General features: G+C 37.0%; 2 protein-coding genes across 2 annotated transcripts; one reads left to right on the top strand and one right to left on the bottom strand.

The window, feature by feature from the left end:
* Window positions 1-4,371: 4,371 nt before the first annotated feature.
* LOC123946449 (olfactory receptor 6C2-like) lies at window positions 4,372-5,319 on the top strand. The gene has a single exon (XM_046011837.1). It carries the CDS (start codon window positions 4,372-4,374, stop codon window positions 5,317-5,319), a length of 948 nt encoding a protein of 315 aa, XP_045867793.1.
* An 11,138-nt stretch (window positions 5,320-16,457) lies between these two features.
* On the bottom strand, window positions 16,458-19,504 carry LOC123946049 (olfactory receptor 6C70-like). Its single transcript, XM_046011123.1, is given in 2 exon segments — window positions 16,458-16,733; window positions 18,818-19,504. Coding segments are annotated over 2 exon segments (963 nt in total).
* Window positions 19,505-19,861: the final 357 nt, after the last annotated feature.

The raw sequence follows: 19,861 nt of genomic DNA on the forward strand, positions 1-19,861 counted from the left end.
TTACTTAAACAGAAATGTTCTCTTAAAATCTAATTCTTCAATAAAAATAATTCGAGTATTTGATGAATGAGGAGAGAGAAGAAATTTTTAATGTTCATGGAGCACTGATCAGGATAGCAAGGTTGAGAAGAGTATTTCCACCAGGACAACTTCTGTTTGCTCTATATCCAGAGGGAAGTATGAAAAAGGTGATGAGAGCAGGATGTCAACTTTTAGTTCCTTTGTAGTTAGTTCTACTTATTGCCCTTTTTGGAGCCCTGAAGTAGTTAGAGAGAATCAGTTCTTAGATAAACCAAATCAAATGATAAGGCAAAGAATAAGCCATAGTAAATTATTAGTACACCATTTCACTTGCATGAAAGAAAAACTATTAATAAATTGAACTTTCTAATGTAAGCAAAAATAGAATTTCCCAGAGGAAGAAGATTGAGAGGAAATGAAAAATGTCAGAAAGTTTGAAAACAAATAGCCTGTTTTTCTTTCCTTGCATAAGCCATTGATTGGTATGGGAGGCTCACAAAGAGATCATTCTTTAGCAGTGGAAGAGTCATCAAAGAAACAGTTTTGATGATTTGAAAAACCTTTGGAGTTTAAGCATGATGGAAATGCATCTGAGAGGCTGTCTTTACATAAGGTTGGCCAGTAGCTTTTTTTTTTAAGATTTTATGTATTTATTTGAGAGAGACACCACATTATTGGGTCGGTGTGTGGGGACAGGGGTGGGGATAGGCAAAGAGAGAACCAGACTGATTACTGAGCAGGGAGCCCAACTCAGAGCTCAGTCCCAGGACCCTATCACCATCACCTGCGCTAAAGGCAAACACATAAATGACTGAACCCCCCAGTGCCCTTCATGTTGGCCAGCAGCTGTGCTAGTGTCTTCACTTTAGTTGTATCAGGTCCACACTATTTTCTTTACCATACTTTTTAATTAGAGTCCTTTCAGAAGCATCTGTTTTCCTGTGATGGTCCCTTTAAAACAAGGCTTGCCTTGCCTTATATAGCACATAAGTCTTTAGAAGTCACATGTCCTTAGGAAGAGAGAATTAATATTGCCACACTCAGAGGGCTCTTTCATTTGCAGGGATTATTTTAAAACCAATCTAGTGAAAAATCATTCATATAGCAAACTGCTTGATGTTTCCTGGGAAGATACCATGTCCTTTAGTAATGGAGCAATAGCAGAAACCCTAGAGACTGTTTTCATATAGGACATATTCTCGTAGTTCCATTATAAATAATTAATGCTTATTGAGGACTAGGAGTGGTTACGACTCCACAAACAGAAATAGAGTCCTTTCCTGTTGTTGAATAATATACATAATGGTCACATATAATATCAACAAAAAGAGACTCATGATATAAGAAAAGGGAGCCAGTCAATATTTTACTCATCCTTCATGTGTATCTCCAATCATAATGTAAATATATAAATGAGGTGACTGTACATTCTATAACAGCACTGATTGGAATGGAGGCATGGATATGAGTGATGAGGCTGGGCAACACACTTCCTTAATTGTCTGGGTGGAGCTCAGACATTAACATCATATGAAATTCTTGATCACCATAAAGAAAAATAAGAATGCGAGGGTTTTGAAGGGTCAGGGGTGGGAGGTTGGGGGAACAGGTGGTGGGTGATGGGGAGGGCACGTCTTTCATGGAGCACTGGGTGTTGTGCAAAAAGAATGAATACTGTTACGCTGAAAAAATTAATAAAAAGGGGAAAAAAAAAAAGAATGCTGACCAAATCCTGACCAAAATAGGCATTAAAGAGGATAGCTTAGTCAAAGTATATAGATGACTCTTTTTTTTCCTCCAGTTCACACATACATAACAAAAAATAACCTCTATTTTGAAAAAGTGTACAGAAACATAGAGGAGACATATAAGCATATGGAAGTATACCATGTGGTTTATTCCAAGGAGGAGTAAACAACAGGTGTTTAGAAATAACATGGTATCATAATCTCACATACTCTGGGAGGGTGAATGAAAATTTCCTTGGAAAACTGATACTAAGGAGAATTCTGAAGGACCAATTGACTTAATCAAAGAGTAGCCCTGGAAGAGAAAACAGCCCTTGAGAAAAAAAAAAGAAGAGAGAAAAAAAAAGATAGCCATTCAAGAGAAGAGAAGAGAGGAGAGGAGAAAAGAGAAAGGAAGGAAAGGGAAGGGAAGAGGAGAGAGACTTTGAAAAAATATGAAGAATACAAGCCGCCAATGTTTGTGGAATTTAAGTTAGCAGAAAGAAAGGTAAGGAATATGTAAGTGATAAAGTGAGAAAATAAGGAAGGTCCTGTCCATGAAGAGTCTTGCAGGCTACGCACAAGAGACTAATCTTCATCAATAAATAGTTAACACTGGAAGAGAATAAGGCTTAGAGAAGGACAATGATTTCACTTTGAATTCATGGTGTATGAAGTGTCCATGGAACAGACAACTGGAAATGTGCACTTAGCAATTGTTTTTTTTTTTTTTAAACATAAATTCCGAATTTCAGTCAATTGGCTTTTTTTTTTTAGTATTTTATTTATTTATTTGACAGAGAGAGATCACAAGTAGATAGAGAGGCAGGCAGAGAGAGAGAGAGAGAGGGAAGCAGGCTCCCTGCCGAGCAGAGAGTCTGATGTGGGACTCGATCCCAGGACCCTGAGATCATGACCTGAGCCGAAGGCAGCGGCTTAACCCACTGAGCCACCCAGGCACCCCAGCAATTGTTTTATTTGGAAAAGTTTTGGCCTTTGGAATGCATATAAATGAGAATAAAATCAATTGTATGAAGTGAAATCCTCTTGGAGAGCATGCAGTAGGAAGAAGAACAAAGAGCAAGCAAGAAAAGAGGGATCTCAAGATAAAATATTGGGGAACAGAAATACTTCATAGGTGAATAGAGAATGAGGTGACTGTAGGTCAGTAAAAAGAAAGATATAGAGTGCCTGGGTGGCTCAGTTAATTGGACAAGTGCTTTTGGCTCAGGTCATGATCCCAGGGTCCTGGGGTCAAATCCCACATCAGGTTCCCCCTGCTCTATGAGACTTGTTTCTCCCTCTCCCACTGCCTGCTACTCCCTCTGCTTGTGTTCTGTCTCTTTCTGTCAAATGAATAAATAAAATCTTTAAAAATAGAGAGAAAGTCAGGAAGAAAGTCAGGATGATGGCATGGAATCAGTTTGAAGCATGACAGAATCTTAACTTAAAAAAAAATATTGTGGGGATGTCAGGCAAAGGAACTACAAAAAAATATGCCAATGACTTCAATAGTAATAATGTTCCTGTGGATGTTAGAGCAGTGGGAGGTTGGACATGAAAGTTTGCAGAGCCTGAAGACCTAAACAAAGTTGGGGCAAGATGAGAAGGTGACGATGATAGTATCTTTTTGAAAAAATTAAACACACAATTAAAGATTCATAGCCTGCGGGGAGCCTGAGTAGCTCAGTTGGTTAAATGCTCTAATCTTGATTTCAGCTCAGGTTATGATCTCAGGTTAATGAGACTGAGCCCCGAGTTGGGCTCTGCACTGGGCATGGAACTTGCTTAAGATTCTCTCCCTCCCTCTCCTGATCCTCATTCCTCCTCTCTGAAAATAAAAAAAAATTTTAAATAATTAAAAAATAAAAAGGTGCATAGCCTCTGGAAGACTGTGTTTATTGGTATTAAACATAGATTGCATTTCAGGGCTTTTGAGAGATATGGAGCCACAGGCAACTGAAAAACAACATGTATGCGTGTGAAGTTATTCCTTTTCTGACATGGTAGATAAAACAGTTGTATATCAACCCATCTTTGAGTTAAGATAACGAATACAAGCAGATAAGAATAAAGAAATAAGGGAAAATCTCAGGGTCCAGTGTTGCATTTTGTTGTCATTGTTGTTTGTTTTCTAGCAGAAATGCATCTTACCATTAAAACAATCCTTGATAATAACAACTGAAGAGAAGTCACGTTCTTTGTTATCTGGATATGATATATATCCAAGATTTGTCTTGGGTAAACAACATTTAAGTACACATTAAGAAAAACCACCTTTTTTTTCCGCTCTAACTTATTTGTAAATCCGATCCATGTGATGAATTACAATCTACATGTACAGCTGCAAATTTTGAGGGGCGAAGAGTGATCTGAGAAAACGTTGCATTGTTTTACAGAAACATGAACACTGAAGGAATAATCTTTACTGCTCAGACGTGGAATATTCAGGAAGGCTAACTGGAATAGTGGTAATACTGATTATGATGTGAAATGAGAAAATAAATGTAGACTTGGTTTGCTAGCCTTTTATAGTCGGTCTTTTGCTACAGAATTTAAATATTGATCTCATAAAAATCTCTCTTATTTTCACCTGCCAATGGATAGATGTCAAAAGTCAGTGATGAGAAACTACACAGCAATAACAACTTTTATCTTGCTGGGACTGACAGATGACCCACAACTGCAAATCCTGCTTTTTATCTTTCTATTGCTCACCTATAGCTTGAGTATAACAGGGAACCTGACAATTATAACCCTCACATTGGTAGACTCTCGTCTTAAAACGCCTATGTACTTTTTTCTTAGAAATTTCTCTTTCTTAGAAGTCTCATTTACCACTGTATGTATTCCTAGATTCCTATATAGTATATCAACTGGGGACAATACTATTACCTACAATGCCTGTGCAAGTCAAATATTTTTTGTTTTTCTCTTTGGAGCAACAGAATTTTTTCTCCTGGCAGCCATGTCCTACGATCGCTATGTTGCAATCTGTAAACCCCTTCATTACATGACCATCATGAACAATAGGGTGTGCACCTTATTAATCCTCTGTTGCTGGGTGTCTGGCTTGATGATCATTCTCCCTCCCCTCAGCTTGGGCCTCCAGCTTGAATTCTGTGACTCCAATGCCATTGATCATTTTAGCTGTGACGCAGGTCCCCTCCTGAAGATCTCATGTTCAGATACATGGGTACTAGAACAAATGGTTATCCTTGTGGCCATATTTGCACTCATTATCACCCTAGTGTGTGTATTTCTGTCCTACACATACATCATCAGGACAATTCTGAGATTCTCCTCTGTCCAACAAAGAAAAAAGGCCTTTTCTACCTGCTCATCCCACATGATTGTTGTTTCCATCACCTATGGTAGCTGCATCTTCATCTATATCAAGCCATCAGCAAAAGAAGAGGTAGCCATAAATAAAGGTGTTTCAGTGCTCACCACTTCTGTTGCACCCCTGTTGAACCCCTTCATTTACACCTTGAGGAATAAGCAAGTGCAACAAGCTTTTAATGATTTCACAAAGAAGATGACATTTCTCTCAAAGAACCTGAAGTTTTGAAGATTCAGTGTAAAACCAAAGAAGAAATCCCTCTAAATATTTAACTACAGCTTCTGACTTGTTTCATTGCTTTGTGCCTATAATGTAGTCATATTAACCCTCTTAAAGACGTTTAAGAATACATCCTAATCTCACCTTAATCAAACTCCTTTTTCTTTCAAACCAAACTCATACATAGTGGCTTCCCTCACTGTAAAACTATAAAATATATTTCCAAGTAATTAAACATATCTCCACTTCTGACTTAGTCATTCCTTCAATGTTCTAGGGAAGGAAGGAAAGTAATAATATTTAAAACTATATAAATTCTACAGAAGACACACAACATAGTAACAAACCAGTTTATTCCATTAATCAATTTCATCAAAATTAATAACATATCTAAGACCCAAATACAATATAGAAAACAGCAACAGCAAAGATGCCTAAAAGAAACCAAATAAGGCATTCTGGGCTAATTAAAATAATGAAAACAACAAGTGGAAACAGAGATACCAAAGGGAATTTGGGAATAATCAGAATTGAAGAGATGGAAACAGCTTCACGAACACTGATAAGACTTCTAATTATTTACTTATATTTATGACAGAGCTTCACTTAAAAGACATATATTTAATTTGAAACAAATGTAAACAGAGACACCTGGTTGGCTTAGTGTGTTAAGCGTCCAAACCTTGGTTTTGGCTCAGGTCATCATCTCATGGTGGTGAGATCAAGCCCCATCATGAGCTTAGTGTTCAGCACGGATTCTGCTTGTTGATTCTCTCCCTCTGCCCCTCCCCCCACTCGCACATGCTCTGTCTCTGTCTCTCCCTCACTCTCTCTCAAATAAATAAATCTTTAAAACATAAATAAAAAATAAAAAAATGTCACTTACTATAGGTTACAAAATTAGAATAAATGCTTAAGAGCAAACTAAAACACCAAATTTTAAATGATGATGAAATAAGACCATTATTCACATCAACACGAAGCTAAGTGAATGATTTAAGAAGATATCAAGGATATCTAAGCAGTAGAAACAGAAAAAAATAAGGAAATACAAGACAGATAAATTTTAAATTTTCAAAGTGAGGTTAAGGAGAGCGTATAATTTGATGAGCACTGGGTGTTATGCAATTGATAAATCAGAAAGGATGAATACCCAACTTTTGTATCAACATGGACAGGACTGGAAGAGATTATGCTGAGTGAAATAAGTCAAGCAGAGAGAGTCAATTATCATATGGTTTCACTTATTTGTGGAGCATAAGAAATAAAATGGAGGAGGTGGGGAGATGGAGAGGAGAAGGGAGTTGGGGGAAATTGGAGGGGGAGACAAACCATGAGAGAATATGGACTCTGAGAAACAATCTGAGGGTTTTGGAGGGACGGGGGATGGGAGTTTGGGTGAGCCTGGTGGTAGGTATTATGGAGGGCACGTATTGCATGGAACACTGAATGTGGTACATAAACAATGAATTCTGGAACACTGAAAAGAAATTTAGAAAATAAATAAAAATTTTTAAAAATTGTTGAACACTACATCTGAAACTAATGATGTAGTATAACTTGGTTAATTGAATTTAAATTGAAAATTTAAAAATAATAATAAAATAAAGGAAAATAAAACTATTAACTAACAAATTAATTAATTCACAGTGGGCTTTGAGGGGCTCCTGCATATCTCAGTCAGGTAAGTGGCCAACTCTTGATTTCAGTTCAGGTCATGATCTCAGGGTTGTGAGATAGAGTCCCACTTGGGACTCCTCACTGAGCAGGAAAACTACTTGAGATTCTCTCCTTCTCCCTCTCCCTCCTCCTCTACCCCTTCCCCTGTTTACCCTCTTTCTCTCTCTCTCTCAAATAAACAAATAATTTTTAAAAAACAATAAAAATAAAGGGGGGCTGAAATAACACCTAAACACTCTTTTTCTTTTAAGATTTTACTTATTTATGAGAGCTACAGAGAGAGGGGATGAGTGAGAGAGGGGTAAAGGGAGAGGGAGAAGCAGACTTCACCACTGAGCAGGGAGCTCAACAAAGGGTTCAATCCCAGGAGCCCAAGGTCATGACCTGAGACAAAGGCAGATGTTTAACCAACTGAGGCACCCAGTGCCCCTCTTTTAAATTACTTCTAAAGGGTATTATGCTAAATGAAGTAAGTCAATCAGAGAAAGACAATTATCATATGATGTCTCTGATATGAGGAAGTTGAGAGGCAGGGTGGGGCTCTTGGAGGGAAGGGAGGGAAAAATGAAACAAGATGGGACTGGGAAGAGAGACAAACCATAAGAGACTCAATCTCAGAAAACAAACTGAGGGCTGCTGGAGGGGTTGGAAGGGATAGGGTGTCTGGGTGATGGACACTGGGGAGGGTATGTGCTATAGTGAGTGCTGTGAATTGTGTAAGACTGATGATTCACAGACCTGTACCCCTGAAACAAATAATATATTATATGTTAACTTAAAAATTAAATTAAATTACTTCTACCAGCAGTGCACCTGGGTGGCTCAGTCAGTTAAGCATTTGCATTCAGCTCAGGTCATGACCCCAGGGTCCTGGGATGGAACCCAGCATAGGGTTCCTTGCTCCATGGGGGCCCGCTTCTCCCTCTCCCTCTGCCTGCCACTCTCCCTGCTGTGCTCTGTCTTTCTCTCTGTCAAATAAATAAATACAATTTTTTTAATTTTTTAAATAAATAAATAATTTCTACTGACATAATTTTTAAAATAACTGCTTGTTTTGAACTCCAGTGATATGTCAAACTCTTTTCAAACATCATCAATGCCCTTACCAGTCCTGGAAATACATTTAAGTTGTATCAAAATGTAGACAGAAGAAGATTGGGTACAGTCACCAATACATCATAGGTACTTAATAGAGGAGCCTATATTCTAACATCAAGTCATGTTCAGTCCACTACAACACACGACCTTTCAAGCAGTAGTATAGTTTTCTGGGGAAAGGATGAGAAAAGACACTGGAAGTATGTAAGCTGACATAGTGATTGGGATCTCTCTCTGCAATCATACACTCAGTTTATTGATGTGTCTGCTTTTCTCTGTTGATTAAATTGCATTACTGACATCAGAGAAAAAGTTAAGTTGTCTAAACACTTCAAAATTTATGTAATAGATTTTAAATACTATGTTATTCATGGAAAAAAATCATAGTGGTTTTTGAAATCCCATGTTACTGTTTGTTATTCTAATCCTTTCTTTCCAGTAGAAAATCGGTTGTGATAAGGAAGTTGTGAGAGTAACATTGTATCAAGATTATTTTTAATCATCTCTTGTTTGCATATGAAACAGTCACTTTCAAATATTGATTTTTTTTCCACACTTATTAATCTGTAACATGATATAACTATATTGAGATAGGAAGGTTAAAACCATAGTCCTAAATGTTAAGGTAACTTTTCTGAGTTCAAATTTATTGAACAAAGATTATGAGCATTTTCATAGTACATGTATCCTTTACCTCCTGATTTAGAAGAGCAAAATTCATTCATCTGTGTTTTATAGTATATTCCTTATACTTCTCTGAGATACTTATATACCACTGATAAAAACTTGAAGCTTATTTAAAATAAAACCTTGTTGTTTTGAATGTAATTGTCTTCAGGGAACCTGTGTGGCTCAGTCAGTGGGACTTTCAACTCTTGATTTCAGTTCAGGTCATGATCTTGGGGTAGTAAGATGAAACCCCACAACACCTCTGTGCATAGCACAGAGTCTGTTTCAGATTCTGTGCCATTCCTTCTTCCTCTGCTCCTCCCCTGACTTCTGTTATTACAGGCATGAGTACACCCTCTCTAAAATAAGTAAATAAGTTAAATCTTAAAAAATAATAATAACAATTGCCTTAAATAGCTATGGTAACTGTAAAATTTCATTTTACATCTCCTCTTCCTAGGAAATTTACTTATAACATAATCTTACCTCTTCTAGTTAAATATTTTATTGAAAATAAATGTATTGGGGGATGCCTGAGTGGCTCAGTCAGTTAAGTGTCTGCCTTCAGCTCAGGTCATGATTCCAGGGTTCTGGGATCAAGTCCCACATCTGGCTCCTTGCACAACGGAGAGCCTGCTTCTATCTCTGACTCTGTTCACCTCTGTGCTCTCTACCTCTCTCTCTCCTTTTCTCTGAAAAACAAATACATAAATAAATAAAAATCTTCTAAAAAAAAAGAAAATAAATGTATTGAGAAAATCTCTTTATAATGTCTGAGCAAATGATTTTGATATGGAGCTAGATTTAAAATCTAAAGCTTACCACAACTTTTCTAGAAATATTTTATCTTGTTTTACCTACAAATATTGTATTTAATTCATGCAGGCTATACCATTTTTTAATCCTGTTTTATTTTTTATTTTTTTTTATTTCTTCTCAGCATAACAGAATTCATTGTTTTTGCACCACACCCAGTGCTCCATGCAATACATGCCCTCTATAATACTCACCAACTGGCTCTCCCAACCTCCCACCCCCCGCCCCTTCAAAACCCTCAGGTTCTTCAGAATCCATAGTCTCATGGTTCATCTCCCCTTCCAATTTCCCTCAACTCCCTTCTCCTTTCCATCTCCCCATGTCCTCAGTGTTATTTGTTATGCTCCCCAAATAAGTGAAACCATATAATAACTGACTCTCTCTGCTTGACTTATTTCACTCAGCATAATCTCTTCCAGTCCCATCCATGTTGATACAAAAGTTGGGTATTCATCCTTTCTGATGGAGGCATAATACTCCATAGTGTATATGGGCCACATCTTCCTTATCCATTCGTCCATTGAAGGGCATGTTGGTTCTTTCCATAGTTTGGCGACCGTGGCCATTGCTGCTATACATATCCAAATTAAAACCACATTGAGGGGTGCCTGTGTGGCTCAGTGTGTTAAGCCTCTGCCTTTGGCTCAGGTCATGATCTCAGGGTTATGGGATCATGTCCTGCATCGGGCTTTCTGCTCCGCAGGGAGCCTGCTTCCTCCTCTCTCTCTCTCACTGCCTGCCTCTCTGCCTACTTGTGATCTTTCTCTATCAAATAAATAGATAAAACTTTAAAAAAAAAAAAACCACACACACACATTGAAATACTATCTTACACCAGTTAGAACATTGGGGAGGGTAAGTGCTATCGTGAGTGCTGTGAAGTGTGTAAACCTGGCGATTCACAGACCTGTACCCCTGGGGATAAAAATACATTATATATTTATTAAAAAAAAATTGGAAGGGGAGGCGAACCATAAGAGACTATGGACTCTGAAAAACAACCTGAGGGTTTTGAAGGGTCAGGGCTGGGAGGTTGGGGGAACAGGTGGTGGGTAATGGGGAGGGCATGTTTTGCATGGAGCACTGGGTGTTGTGCAAAAAGAATGAATACTGTTACGCTGAAAAAATAAATAAAATGGAAAAAAAAAAGAATGGCCAAAATTAGCAGGCTATACCATTCTTGTTAATTCACTCTCTTACCCATGATCTTTATGCAATGTTTTTATACTTCCATTGCTTTCTCTCTCCTAGTTTCAATTCTCGCTGCTCTGTGTCTTGCTTGCCAGAGATGAATGGGAAATCCGTCAGTTTAGATGCTAACATTGGATTTTTCTCAGCTTTATGCTTAACAGCCTATCACCCTATATTTCTGGACAAAGAGCTAGCACAGTGACTGGAATAAGCCCTCTCAGTTGTTGTGGTGGTGGTTTTTTTGTTTGTTTGTTTGTTTTCTTTTGTTTTTCTTTTTGTTTTTTTGACAGAGAGTGAGAGAGCACAAGCAGGCAGAGTAGCAGGCAGAGGGAAAGGGAGAAGCAGGCTCCGCTCTGAGCAGGGAGCCCAATGCGGGACTCGATCCCAGGACTCTGGGATCATGACCTGAGTGGAAGACAGTCACTTAACCAACTAAGCCACCCAGGTGCCCAGAACCCTCTCAGTATTTGATTCTCAGTATTTGATTCTCAGTATGTGATTCGTGTAAATTGAAAAGCACGACCACCAACTACATCAGCTATGCAAGCTAGTTAGTTAGTTAGTTAACACATTCTATCATGTCATCTCAACTTACAATCTCCTCTGCTAACAAGATAAAGGTTTCCATAAAGTAGATTGGCTATCATGAAGTCAAAGTTCTAAAGGCTATTGGGTCTTCCAATCCAATTTTTGATTTGTTTTGTTTTTAAGATTCCAAGATTCATTGTTTATGCACCACACCCAGTGCTCGAATCCAGTTTTTATATTCCTCTTCAGAACTACATTTTTTTATTGAGGTAAAATTTATATAACATAAAAGGCACCACTTTAGCTGTTTCACTGTGTGCAATTCAGTGGCTAGTCGTACACTCACACAGTTGTGCAATCATCACCATTATCTACTTTCATAGCCCAGTCATCACCTCAGCAAGAAACTCCATATCTATCAAGCAGTGATTCCCTGCTTCCTTCAGCCCCTGGTAACCATCGATATGTTTCTGTCTCTAGGATTTACTGATTCTAGATATTTGCCTTTTGGGACCAGCTTCTTTCACTTAGCATAATATATTAGAGGTTAACACATGTGGTTGAATCTATGAATACTTCATTCTTTTCTATGGATAAATGCTATTCCATTGCACAGATATACCACTTTTGTTTATCCATTCATCACCTGGTGGACATTTAGGTTGTTTCCACTTGAGCACTATTATGAACAACACTGTTATGAACATTCATGTATAAATTTTTGTTTGAATCATAGCATATTTACATGTGCTTTTTAATATTTAAAAGAGCTTGTGATGGTATTAGAGGAGCATAAAAAATTAGACGGATGATGATATACATTGTTTTCTGAGCCAGCAGTATCATGTTAGCACTAGAAATATAAATGAATCACATTTTATTTGAAATGCATTCATATGCCCAATAACTGGAAATCTTAAAAAGGAAATTTATAATTACAGTATTGTTGCTACATGCCATTATCATCATTATGTGCTCTGAAAATTACCCAAGAATCCCAAAGGGAATTCATTAATAAGGGTGAATTTAGTAACACTTTCACATTAAAAAGAGAATATGATAAATGAAAACACCAATCAATGTAAGATCATACTGTCGATGAATGGAAGCATCATTTCCTAAAGTTATGAAAATGTTGGAGCACAAAGTAAAGTCATTCCATATGTTTTACAACACCTAAACTTAATAAGTACCAAGTACTAGGTTTCAATGAACTAATAATATTCTAACATTTGTGTATTAATATGAAATTCTAGAAACTCTTAAGAATCCATTATTAAGGTATGTAATAGCTTTCAGTCATTTGTAACTACTCTCAAATGAGGAAATGATTTCGTTGTTTTTTTTTTTCCTTTTATTTATTTTTTCAGTGTAACAGTATTCATTCTTTTTGCACAACACCCAGTGCTCCATCCAAAACGTGCCCTCCCCATTACCCACCACCTGTTCCCCCAACCTCCCACCCCTGACCCTTCAAAACCCTCAGGTTGTCCCAACCTCCCACCCCTGACCCTTCAAAACCCTCAGGTTGTTTTTCAGAGTACATAGTCTCTTATGGTTCGCCTCCCCTCCCCAATGTCCATAGCCCGCTCCCCCTCTCCCAATCCCACCTCCCCCCAGCAACCCCCAGTTTGTTTTGTGAGATTAAGAGTCATTTATGGTTTGTCTCCCTCCCAATCCCATCTTGTTTCATTTACTCTTCTCCTATCCCCCTACCCCCCCATGTTGCTTCTCCATGTCCTCATATCAGGGAGATCATATGATAGTTGTCTTTCTCCGATTGACTTATTTCACTAAGCATGATACGCTCTAGTTCCATCCATGTCGTCGCAAATGGCATGATTTCATTTCTTTTGATGGCTGCATAGTATTCCATTGTGTATATATACCACCTCTTCTTTATCCATTCATCTGTTGATGGACATCTAGGTTCTTTCCATAGTCTGGCTATTGTAGACATTGCTGCTATAAACATTCGGGTACACGTGCCCCTTCGGATCACTATGTTTGTATCTTTAGGGTAAATACCCAGTAGTGCAATTGCTGGGTCATAGGGTAGTTCTATTTTCAACATTTTGAGGAACCTCCATGCTGTTTTCCAGAGTGGTTGTTTTAGGACAGTCCATATTCTTTCATGACACCCCTTGTAAGTCAAATCCATAAAGAATCATATTGAGAATAGCTGTTTCAGTCCAAGCCTGTTTTTGCAACTTTTTTCCAATTTAAATTCAAAGACATGTTCCAAAAATAGTACAAAGTACTACATATGCCCTTTATTTAGTCACAATTGTTTACTTCTTATATGTTTTTTCATCATTCTGTCTACATATATACATACATGCACTTAATATTCTATATATACAAATACTAGTACTATAAACATAAATGTGTATGCACACATGTATATATATACTTTCTAAGCCATTTGATGATAAGTTGGACATTGTGCCTCTTTATCTATCTCAGGGTATATTTCCTAATTAGATCATTATGTTACCTAATCAAAGTGTAATGATCAAAATTGGAAAATCTGACATTGATATGTTATCTAATCCATAGTCCATATTAAAATTTTATGATTTTTCCAAGTGATATCTTTCTATATATTTCTATTCCCTGTAGATCCAGCCTAATGCAGGATTATACATTGCATTTAGCTGTCGTTTCTGCTTAGCTTTTACTTGATTTTTCTTCAAAGTTAAACTGAGATGTGGGTTTTGTTTTTTATGGTTGTTGTTGGTGGAGGTGGTGGGGGGGTTTTTTTGCAGGAATAAAACAGAAGTGATGATAGATCCTTCCTAATCACATTTTCAAGAGCCATATAATGCTGATTTTCCCACTGGTTTTGGTAACTGATCACTTGGATCAGGTGGTCTCTTTCAAATCTCTGTAGACTGCGAAGTTACTATTTTCTTCATGTAATAATAAGTAATTTATTAAGAGATATTTTGAGACTGTGTAAATATCCTATTCTTCATGAAACTTTCATCCACTAGTTTTAGCATTCATTGATGATTTGCTACCTTAATCATTACTTCTATATTGGTAGTTAAGTATATTTCACTATAAAGATTGTCTTTCTTTTCTCCCAGGTATATTATTCATTTACTATAAAACAATATTAATTTAAGGATACTCATTTCACTCAATAAGTTTAATTTATTAATGTTATCATTTATTAGATATCCACATTACACAAATATGGTGATGGGGAACTTCTTTTAATTGGATTCTGAATTTTTTTTATACGTCTTCTTCATTTTTTGAGTAGTTTTCTAGAAGGTGATTTTAACTTTCTTATACTTTCCTTGATCATCCCAAAATAATATTGCCATTCTCCAGGGATCCAAAGTTCCCTTTAGTTAGTGATATTTAAAAACCAATGTGGACATTAGTTGTGTTGGTTAGTGTGTTATTGCTTATTAGCCCTCAGAAGACTCTGTGTGTGTGTGTGTTATGCATTCATACCGATACCTCCAATCGTGATATACACTATACAGGTTACTTAAGAAAAAAACTTCTTGAAACTTGTTTCCCCTACAGTGAGAAGCCTTGGTATCCTTTTCTTCAATGCCACACTTGAATAAGCCTAGAACACACAAAGAAATTACAAAACTGATAATCCATAACACTATAAAAAGTAAACCAGATATCCACAACTCAATTTTTCCTTAACCATTAATTAAAATTTATGATTGATGAACAAATTTTAAATATCCAATTTGATGAGTTTTGACAAACATAAGCCATATTCTTTTTTTAAGTTTTTTTTAATTTATTTGACACAGAGAGAGAGAGATCACAAGTAAGCAGAGCAGCAGACAGAGAGAGAGGGGGAAGAAGGCTCCCCACTAAGCAGAGAACCCAAAACAGGGCTTGATCCCAGGACCCTGAGATCATGACGTGAGCTGAAGGCAGAGGCCCAACCCACTGAGCCACTCAGGTGCCCAAAGCCATATTCTTATTAACTGTCAAGATCAATCAATTATCAATTGTGGTTTCTACTTTGAGTTATAGATTAGTTTTGGTGTGATTTCATCAAAATTAATCAATATTTTCAAGACTATTGGCAAGAGAAATGTATGGTAACTATAGGCATAGACAAGATCAAATACCACTGGCACATATGGAAGATAGCCTTGAGCTAACAACTTAATCACCTCTATGGTATAAACCAACAGGCATAATGGCATAAACATTGGGAGAATTATAGAATTGTGGCATCTATGTGTTTTAAGAACTGACACTTAGTGTAACTCTAGTTTTAGAGAAAATAAAACATAATTCTATCTCTCAAGAAGTCATTTGAATTAGGAAAAACTGATATTTGATATCATTTACCATGGAAAACTGGTACAGAAGTAAATGCTAATAACCTATATGCCAGGAATTAAATTCATCATAAATTCCCATTTATTCAATAGATTCGTTGACATGTTGAAGAGATTAAGCTTGTGGTTTTGATTTGAATTTCCCTGATGGTATTGAATGGAGCACTTGGTGTGGTGCATAAACAATAAATCTTGGAACACTTAAAAAATAAATTTAAATTTTAAAAAAAGAGATTAAGCATGTTTTATGTTTTTGAAAAAGATTGTGTGAGAAATCAACTAAATGTGTGCTAAGTCATATTTTATTTTCTACTGTAATTTTTAAAATTTACCCAACATAAATACTAAAATAAGAGGTGACTGGATGGCTCAGTGAGTTTGTGACCACATCTTGATTTCAGCTCAGGTCATGATCTCAGGGTCATGAGAACCAGACTGGTCATGGGCTCTGTGCCCAATGGGGAGTCTCCTGGAGATTCTCTGTCCCTCTTTCTCTCCTTTTACCCTTGCTCTCTCTCTCTCTTTCTCTCTCTCTCTAAAATAAGTAAACAGAATCTTAAAAAAAAATAAAATAAAATAAAATGACACAAGTGAAATGTTTGATTCATTTCAAAAAGTATGCCTTCTTAATATGGTGACAATTGACATTACAAAAAATAACTTTACAAAATATTTCTTCATGTTACAAAAAGTTAAAGAAAGAGTTTCTAAGCTCAGGTAAGCTAAAGAGATCCAAATAATTAGATTTTAAAGATTAATACTAAACTAGAAAAGCAAGAAATTTTATTCACTGTGCTGTTTATGTTTTTATGTTACTTATTTCAACAGGCAGTATTATTTATCCGAAGCAGAAAATATCTTACTAAACATATCTCTGAAGGCTTGTTTAACTTGCTGGTTTCTCAGAGTATAAATGAATGGATTCAACATAGGGCAAACTGAAGTATTGAGCACTGCTACTCCTTTGCTTGAAGTGACTCTTTCATTTGCAGATGGCTTTATGTACATGAATATGCAACTACCATAAGTGATGGATACAACAATCATGTGAGAAGAGCAGGTCGAAAAGGCTTTTTTCTTTTGCTGAACCGAAGGGAATTTTAGAATTGTCTTTTTTTTCCCCCATTTTATTTATTTTTTCAGCGTAACAGTATTCATTCTTTTTGCACAACACCCAGTGCTCCATGCAAAACGTGCCCTCCCCATTACCCACCACCTGTTCCCCCAACCTTCCACCCCTGACCCTTCAAAACCCTCAGGTTGCCCCAACCTCCCACCCCTGACCCTTCAAAACCCTCAGGATGTTTTTCAGAGTACATAGTCTCTTATGGTTCACCTCCCCTCCCCAATGTCTATAGCCCGCTCCCCCTCTCCCAATCCCACCTCCCCCCAGCAACCCCCAGTTTGTTTTGTGAGATTAAGAGTCATTTATGGTTTGTCTCCCTCCCAATCCCATCTTGTTTCATTTATTCTTCTCCTATCCCCCTACCCCCCCATGTTGCTTCTCCATGTCCTCATATCAGGGAGATCATATGATAGTTGTCTTTCTTCGATTGACTTATTTCACTAAGCATGATACGCTCTAGTTCCATCTACGTAGTCGCAAATGGCAAGATTTCATTTCTTTTGATGGCTGCATAGTATTCCATTGTGTATATATACCACCTCTTCTTTATCCATTCATCTGTTGATGGACATCTAGGTTCTTTCCATAGTCTGGCTATTGTAGACATTGCTGCTATAAACATTCGGGTACACGTGCCCCTTCGGATCACTATGTTTGTATCTTTAGGGTAAATACCCAGTAGTGCAATTGCTGGGTCATAGGGTAGTTCTATTTTCAACATTTTGAGGAACCTCCATGCTGTTTTCCAGAGTGGTTGCACCAGTTTGCATTCCCACCAACAGTGAAGGAGGGTTCCCCTTTCTCCACATCCTCTCCAGCATCTGTCATTTCCTGACTTGTTAATTTTAGCCATTCTGACTGGTGTGAGGTGATATCTCATTGTGGTTTTGATTTGTATTTCCCTGATGCCGAGTGACGTGGAGCACTTTTTCATGTGTCTGTTGGCCATCTGGATGTCTTCTTTGCAGAAATGTCTGTTCATGTCCTCTGCCCATTTCTTGATTGGATTGTTTGTTCTTTGGGTGTTGAGTTTGCTAAGTTCCTTATAGATTTTCGATACTAGCCCTTTATCTGATATGTCATTTGCAAATATCTTTTCCCATTCTGTCAGTTGTCTTTTGGTTTTGTTAACTGTTTCCTTTGCTGTGCAAAAGCTTTTGATCTTGATGAAATCCCAATAGTTCATTTTTGCCCTTGCTTCCCTTGCCTTTGCCGTTGTTCCTAGGAAGATGTTGCTATGGCTGAGGTCGAAGAGGTTGCTGCCTGCATTCTCCTCAAGGATTTTGATGGATTCCTTTCTCACATTGAGGTCCTTCATCCATTTGGAGTCTATTTTCGTGTGTGGTGTAAGGAAGTGGTCCAATTTCATTTTTCTGCATGTGGCTGTCCAATTTTCCCAGCACCATTTATTGAAGAGGCTGTCTTTTTTCCATTGGACATTCTTTCCTGCTTTGTCGAAGATTAGTTGACCATAGAGTTGAGGGTCGATTTCTGGGCTCTCTATTCTGTTCCACTGATCTATGTGTCTGTTTTTGTGCCAGTACCATGCTGTCCTGATGATGACAGCTTTGTAATAGAGCTTGAAGTCCGGAATTGTGATGCCACCAACTTTGGCTTTGTTCTTCAATATTCCTTTGGCTATTCGAGGTCTTTTCTGGTTCCATATAAATTTTAGGATTATTTGTTCCATTTCTTTGAAAAAAAATGGATGGTATTTTGATAGGGATTGAACTTATACAGGAATTCAGTAAAGTGTCAGGATATAAAATCAATGCACAGAAATCAGTTGCATTTCTGTACACCAACAACAAGACTGAAGAAAGAGAAATTAAGGAGTCAATCCCATTTACAATTGTACCCAAAACTATATGATACCTAGGAATAAACCTAACCAAAGGGACTAAGAATCTATACACAGAAAATTATAAAGTACTCATGAAAGAAATTGAGGAAGACACAAAAAAATGGAAAAATGTTCCATGCTCCTGGATTGGAAGAATAAATATTGTGAAAATGTCTATGCTACCTAAAGCAATCTACACATTTAATGCAATCCCTATCAAAATACCATCCATTTTTTTCAAAGAATTGTCTTGATGATGTAAGAGTAAGAAAAGATTACTAATAACAATGTGACAATGATGATCATCACAGCTAAGGAAAAAGCAATCAGTTCTAGTAAATGTGTGTCTGAGCAAGAAAGTTGCAGGACAGGAGAAATGTCACAAATGAAGTGATCAATGATATTGGAAGCACAGAAATCCAGGTTCAGAATCAAAAACAATGGAGGGAAAATGAGCAGGAATCCAGTTGCCCAAGAACTGAGTACAATCTGATGACAAATTCTGTTGTTCATGATGGATGTATAATGCAAAGGCTTGCAGATGGCAACATAATGGTCATAGGACATAGCTGCCAGAAGAAAAAATTCTGTAACCCCCAAGAATATATAAAAAAACAACTGAGATATACAGCCGTTATAGGCAATGGTCTTTTCTCTGCTTACAATGGAGATTAGGAATCTGGGGATGCAAACACTTGTGAAAGAAATTTCCAGGAAAGAGAAATTACGGAGGAAAAAATACATTGGGGTCTTGAGATGAGAATCCAGTAGAGTAAGGGCAATGATGGTGAAGTTTTCTATCATACCCAGCATGTAATTTAGAAATAGAAATATGAAAATTACAATCTGTAAGAGAGAATTATCTGTCAGTCCCAGAAAGATAAACTCTATCTGTTTTGTATGGTTCTTCATTTCTCTTTTGTGATTTCAAACAAATCCTAGAAATAAAAGGTACAATGATAAAAAACTATATGAGAAGTTTTATATCCAGGAAATTATATATAAAAAGATCCATATTTACATATATGCCCATTTATCAGGAAATACTCTATGAGTTTGAAGATATGATCTAGAACCATACAACAGACAGTATCTTTAAAAAGCACAATAGAAGTCAACTCAGTTTTGAAAATTGACCTGCAAAATCCATAATAGTTTATTTTTTCACCATTACTTACAAACTTCCAGCTCAACTGTAACTAATTCCAAATTTGTTCTTTCCTAAATACATTAGATAAAATCTTGGTTCCAGATTCAAAAATAATTCAT

Source organism: Meles meles, chromosome 7 (assembly GCF_922984935.1).
Source record: "Meles meles chromosome 7, mMelMel3.1 paternal haplotype, whole genome shotgun sequence".
Taxonomy (NCBI): Eukaryota; Metazoa; Chordata; class Mammalia; order Carnivora; family Mustelidae; genus Meles; species Meles meles.

Excerpts from the sequence above, each read along its gene's own strand:
- LOC123946449 (XM_046011837.1), top strand. The coding sequence starts at position 4,372 with ATGAGAAACTACACAGCAATAACAACTTTTATCTTGCTGGGACTGACA.